Consider the following 6,684-nt stretch of genomic DNA (forward strand, 5'->3'; position numbering starts at 1 on the left):
CGTTCCCGCCCTCCCGCCCTCCCTCCATCTGCCCATCCCTCCATCCCTCCCTCCATCTGCCCATCCCTCCATCCTCCCACCCTCCCTCCATCTGCCCATCCCTCCATCCTTCCATCCGTCCATCCCTCCATCCTTCTGTCCATCCCTCCATCCTTCCATCCGTCCGTCCGTCTGTCTGTCTCAGGTCCCTGCACTTTGACCCCGCTGTGTTAAGCTCTCTCTCCTGTTCTCTCCCCTCCCTTCTTTCCCTCCTTATTCCTTCTGTTTCCCATCTTCTCTGTTCAGATCCGCTCCCTCTCTCTCTCTCTCTCTCTCTCTCTCTCTCTCTCCCATCCTCTCTCTCTTTCCTTCTCTCCCTCCCTCTCTCTCTCTCTCTCTCTCCCTCCCTCTCTCTCTCTCTCTCTCTCTCTCTCTCTCTCCCTCTCTCCCTCTCTCTCTCTCCCTCTCCTTCTCTCCCTCTCTCCCGTTCGCTCTCAGTCCGTTTCCCGCCAGTCCCCCCCCCCGTTCTCCACCTCTCCGCGCGTCGGGACAGGGTTCCCCTCGTCTACCCATCGTCTGTCCATCTTTACCTCCGCCCCGTCACTCTCTCATCCTTCTGCTCCGCCCGACTCACTTGTGATTCACGTGTTCCTACGAGCAGGTCCGGCGGGGGGCGCCCTAGGCAAAATAACCGCATTGCGCCCCCCCCGACAAGTTGTTGAGTGTTGAGCGGAGGGGGGGAGGCGCTAGCGGATATTTGTTGACATTTGCGGACAATTCTTACTGTGGGGTTTGTCCGCGCGCCGCCCCTGCCTACGAGTTTACGGCAGGCGGTGACAGATCTCAGGCCTATGATGTCATCACCACCAATGACACTCTTCTCCCCATCACAGTTAATCAGTAACGTCCTGTCTGTGTCATCTCACAGGTACTGTGTAGACAGGGGTAATTGTTTAAGGTCAACCGTGGACTATATCTAGTGTAGGGGCCTTGTGCCCAGGCCATCCTCCTGCTATGAGCCTACTGCAGCCAGACACCAGGAGCGCATTCATTCATCTCGCTCGCGGGGACATGATTAGGAAATGTAGATGCGTGAGGCGGTTAACGGCCTTGACGCTAGACCAGGCTAGAGTAGCGGCCATCTTTGAATGAGCTCTCTGTAACCATGTGCACTCTCTTGGTTCTCCTGTGCTCTCTGAGGGAACGGCGTGTGTGAGGTAAGCACTTCCTTCCTCAGGTCTCCTTCTCTGCATAGCGTGTCTACGGACGCCATTTTGGCTTCTTTGATGTGAACCGTTGTGCACCACGTCATCTATGTATAACTGTGTGTGCGCGTGCGCGTGTGTGTGTGTGTATGTGTGTGAGACTGTAATGTAATGTAATGTGTTTGTGTGTGTGTGTGTGTGTGTGTGTGTGTGTGTGTGTGTGTGTGTGTGCGTGTGTGTGTGTATGTGTGAGGCTGTAATGTAATATAACGTAATGTGTGTGTGTGTGTGTGTTTCAGGGGGATATAATGAACAACATTGAGGTCCAGGTATCTAAGTCTGTGGACCACGTAGCAGCGGCCAGGGATCAGACCAAAAAGGCCATCAAGTACCAGAGCAAAGCCCGCAAGGTACTGAGCTCCCTCCTAGGTCCTAGCCTCCTAGGTCCTAGCCTCCTAGGTCCTAGCCTCCTAGCCTCCTAGGTCCTAGCCTCCTAGCCTCCTAGGTCCTAGCCTCCTAGCTACACTAGTTCTCTTCACTCCTGCCGAGTCTCTCTGCTCACCACAGTACCACCGTCTCATTTTCGCGGTGTGCCTTGTTCACACTGTTCCCTCTCGCCTTCTGGAACATTCTGTGTGCTGAGCGTGCGCACACCCCTTCCCCACTCTGCTGACCACACACACGTATCGTCCTAACACACTCACACCGCGTGCGTGTGTGTGTGTGCGCGTTCTGCTTCTCTGCTCTTCTGCCTCCTTCTGTCCCCCTGCCTCTCTTCTCCTCCTCCTCCTCCTCCTCCTCGCCCTCCGCACGCCTCCTCCCCCCCCCCCCCCATCCTCCACCTCCCCCCGTCAGGGTGGAATGATTGACAGGATCGAGAGCAACATGGACCAATCGGTGGGCTTCGTCGAGCGGGCAGTCGCCGACACTAAGAAGGCCGCCAAGTTTCAGCAGGAGGCTCGACGCGTGAGTGACCGTGGGGGTCGGGAGCACAATGACCCCGGGCCTCAACCCCCCCCCCCCTGAACTCCTGACCCTGGATGAGACCCCGCCCCTCTACCCCCCCTTTCTTCTCCCAATACAGACCAAGATCCCCCAACGCCGCACACTACACACACAGTTCACACTTCTACTGAACACTTCTCTGTCTGCTGTTCTTCCCTCTCTCCTTCTCTTTCTCTCCGTCCTTCTGCTGGGTGGTTCCGCCTTTCTGTCCTGACTTAGAACCTTCAGTCTCTCGTTTGAATACTGTAACATTGTGTGTGTGTGTGTGTGTGTGTGTGTGTGTGTGTGTGTGTGTGTGTGTGTGTGTGTGTATACTTAAGTTGCCTTTGAGTATGGATGCATCCTCACCCCATGGTACAAAGAGTGATAGTAAAAAAAAAAGAGTGATAGTAGAAAAAAAGAGTGATAATTAAAAAAAATAGAAAGAGTGATAGATAGTGAACAGCGCTCTTTCTCTTGTAGAGAGTGTGTTGTTTTTGTTCGGGTGAAAGGTCACGGCGTGCTGAACCTAGCCTATGCTCCCCTCACGCACGGTCAAGAAAGCGCCGACCGACGTGATATCGGCCATCTATGACTGTTCCCCCACAGAACCTGGTGACCATAGTGGTGGTGGTGCTGGTGCTGCTGGCCATAGTGGCCCTGATAATAGGCCTGTCAGTGGGCTTGAAGCAGAGCTGAGGAGCCTGCGTGAGTACAGGCCGAGCGCCGACGGTGAGTAACTCTGGAGTGACTCTGCAGCGATGCCGCGGGGGGTGTGGGGGTGGGGGTGGGGGGGGGTGACTCTGCAGCGATGCCGCGGGGCTCGGGGAGGTGGGGGGGGGTGCCTGCCTCTGCAGCTTTGGCAAGGGCTCTGTGTTTCTCTTTGCCCTTGGCGTTTTGGCGCGTGTTTGCGTGCGTGATGTTTGTGCATGTGTGCTTTCCCTCCCTTTGGCTTCGTCGGGGCGTGTTTGTGTTTACTTAAGGTGTCTGACTGTTTGCTCTCCCTCGGCTGGGTGTCACTCGTGGAGGAAGTGACTTGTGAGCTAACCGCTGTATGCGCTAGTTGCTTTTTTGGGGGAGGTCGGTGTCACGAGTTTTTTGCTCACTTTAGTGCTGGTTTAGTGTTCAAGGCATGGTTGGTAACAGTGCGTGTTCCTGTGCATGTGCGGGCAGGCATGTGTGACTCAACGGTGTATTTGGGCTGTATTTTGTGTCTCAGTGGCTTTCACGGTCTTTCGTAGGCCAAATGCACTGCTAGTTTTTGCACTATGTATTTTGCACCTGTCCTTGCTCAGGTCTGCTGTTGTGATGCTGTTGGCTCCACGGAGTCGCAAAAAATTCCTTTGTATGTCAAGTAAAAATGGCAATAAAATAATTGTGATTCTGGGCAGGGCCTCAATCGTCCACCCATGTTATTTAAGATCTTTTTATACTCCTAGCACCTAAAGGGCTTCTATTGGTAATCATCCCTGGGCGATTGACTGCTCAGTATAATCCCGCCCATCGTGTTGAAGGCTTCCGTCTGTGGAGCTTCTCCTCATTGGACCAGTGATGCCTGTCAATCATGTGTTGCCGTGGGTACTGACATATCTGTTTCTCCCTTTTCTGTCCCCTGTAGAAGTTAATCATTGCGGGTGTGGTCGGTGGCGTGCTCGCTGTCCTGATCCTCGCCATCATCTTAGGAGAGACATTATAGAGGGATCATGCCCCGCCCCCTGCCTACCCTTCAACATCAACACCACCATCATCATCATCACTCCCATCCCTACCTCCAGCCTCCAGCTGTGACATCAAAGAAGAGGGGCTAGACAGACTCAACCAATGACTCCTTTTGTTCATGGAGACCCCGCCCTCACTGTCCATCTGACCAATAAGAGAGGGTTCAGCGTGGGAGACTTCCTGGTCGGAGCAGGCTCGTTTCCTGTCCGGAGGAGGGACACTCGGGGAGAGGGAGACTAGGGATCAAACCTGGCAACACCGATAGTTTTAAATCTGATCATAGAGGGAAAAAAAAAAAGAAAAAGAAAGGGAACCTGAAATCGTGAAGCATTTCACAGAACCAAGTGTATATAGTGACACTGAACGCAAATGCTAGTCGTTCTTTGAAATTCTGAAGGCATTACTACTGTGCAAAGCACCTTGAATCGCCCTGTGGCTGAAATGTGCTATATAAATAAACTTGCCTTGCCTTGTGTTATAAAGCTTTTCAATCTAAACTCAATCTGCTGTAAATTCACAGAATGACTGGATACTCCTCTTATTATCACCCCCCCCCCCTTCCCCCGGTCAAGCTCTCAGAGGTTAAAGTTTCTCTGGTTGGCCTCTGCCCTCTGCCCCACCCCACCACCACCCCACCACCTCTACACTATGTCCTATCATACACTCCCATCATATCCTGGAATTTACACACTGGCCAATGTCAAAACCTGGAGTGAAATACTTGGGAGTTTGGAAATTTGAAACTGTGTTTTTAATGCTGTTTTAAATGTAATCCAAGTGAACTGGTGCCAACGATTGAAATGAAGGAATAAATGGTTTTGTGTTTTTGTTATTTGAAGTGTTTTATCTGCATCTGGTCCTAAGGACTCTAGTTTCTACATCTATGAAAATACCGTATGTTTGCGTGTGCGTGCCTGCATGTATGAGAGATAGACGTTTAATGATTGACCAGTTGTGTTACTCTAGATTCTAGCTGTTGACTACCTTGGTGTTATCGGCCGCGTCTTGAGTAACTAAACTGTATTTGAGACACAAGCAACAGCATGCTGCAGCAGCACCCTAGACTAGCCTACACCTGAGGGCCAAGAGCAGGTAAGATATGTTACTTTACTCTCTCTCTCTCTCTCTCTCTCTCTCTCTCTCTCTCTCTCTCACACACACACACACACAACTTTTTCCTCCCCTTCTGACCCTGGCTTTTCCTTGGACTCTATCCTTCCTTGCTCAAATGAACTCCTGGGAGGGATACGGTATTGTTGTATTGTATTTGTATTTGCTTTGTAGATATTGCATGCCTATGACTGACACAGTGGGGAGACACCATTGTGGTATTTCACAAGGAAATCCCGTGGTGCACCAGTGCCAGGTGGCGTCTTTGAGCAGGTTTAGCACGCTGGGCTCACAGTGGCTGGATCCCAAACAGCTGCCTGCTGTCTAGCTCTTTAGCGAGACAGTTGTTTTTTCTCTTAAGTTGCCAGGAAAGGAGTCTGGATTGAGACGGACTTCCAAGGAAGCAATGCGTAACGACGTCATGATGTCATGACGCTAAATACCTGTCTGTCAATCATCACTAAAATATCAGTCTGGAAAAAAGTGTTTCCTGTATAACAGAACTTATCAGTTGTAAAAACGAAAAGCCAACATCCGTCCCATATCATACAATTATACATTTATAAATCGCTGTTGAAGCATTTAATCAGAATTTCAATGCTGGATTTTTGCCTAAGAGAGGTCCACAGTCCCAACGAGCAGTTTTGCCTCCTGCTACTTTGTAGATTAGACTACAGGTTTTGACAGAGACAGTTTTGTAACGCAGTTCAGCTGGTAGCCTATAGATGAGGATTCTGTTCATGTGGGCTGATTTCATCACATGTAACGCAACGCGATTGGACTTCCAGCTTTAAAAGCTTTAAACATCAAAATACGATCAGAAAATCTGAAATAGGCCCTGTAATCATTCCGAAGCATTTATACATAGTGTTATCTATTATACACAGGTTAGAATTGGTTATTTGAGGGGATCATCATTTTAACTTTGTGCCCCGATAATCCCACTAGAAATAATTAGGCTATTATATAGCTTAGTATCAGAAGTTCAAGATTTCTTTCCAGTATCCCGAAGGTGATGTAGGCTATTTACTACTTCAGACCAATATTATCAATGTAGATCCTGTTGTTGTTGTTGCTGTTGTTGTTGTTAATTTCTGATCCCCTGCCCTCACTGGCTCTCTCTGCTCTCTCTCTCTCTACAGAAGAAGATGATGATCACACTGTGCTGTGCCATTATCGGGATCGTTGGTTTCTCCTATCTGTACAGCTTCTTCTCATAGAGATGTAGCACAGGTAGGCTATGGTTCATTCTTCTCATAGAGATGTAGAACAGGTAGGCTATGGTTCATTCTTCTCATAGAGATGTAGAACAGGTAGGCTATGGTTCATTCTTCTCATAGAGATGTAGAACAGGTAGGCTATGGTTCATTCTTCTCATAGAGATGTAGAACAGGTGGGCTATGGTTCATTCTTCTCATAGAGATGTAGAACAGGTAGGCTATGGTTCATTCTTCTCATAGAGATGTAGAACAGGTAGGCTATGGTTCATTCTTCTCATAGAGATGTAGAACAGGTAGGCTATGGTTCATTCTTCTCATAGAGATGTAGAACAGGTAGGCTATGGTTCATTCTTCTCATAGAGATGTAGAACAGGTAGGCTATGGTTCATTCTTCTCATAGAGATGTAGAACAGGTAGGCTATGGTTCATTCTTCTCATAGAGATGTAGAACAGGTAGGCTATGGTTC

The 6,684-nt window shown here is 49.6% G+C and overlaps 1 protein-coding gene across 1 annotated transcript in view; it reads left to right on the top strand.

Annotated features, from left to right (window-relative positions):
• Positions 1-6,217, top strand: part of stx3b (syntaxin 3b) — a gene marked incomplete at both ends in the record, with an annotated part of 15,178 nt that extends 8,961 nt beyond the window's left edge. The window contains 3 exons of the mRNA XM_084450810.1: positions 1,484-1,594; positions 2,040-2,150; positions 6,140-6,217. Of these exons, the coding sequence (XP_084306936.1) occupies positions 1,484-1,594; positions 2,040-2,150; positions 6,140-6,217 (300 nt within the window). The remainder of the gene's footprint in view (positions 1-1,483; positions 1,595-2,039; positions 2,151-6,139) is intronic.
• Positions 6,218-6,684: the final 467 nt, after the last annotated feature.

Source organism: Borostomias antarcticus (genome assembly GCF_949987555.1).
Source record: "Borostomias antarcticus genome assembly, chromosome: 16".
Classification (NCBI taxonomy): Eukaryota; Metazoa; Chordata; class Actinopteri; order Stomiiformes; family Stomiidae; genus Borostomias; species Borostomias antarcticus.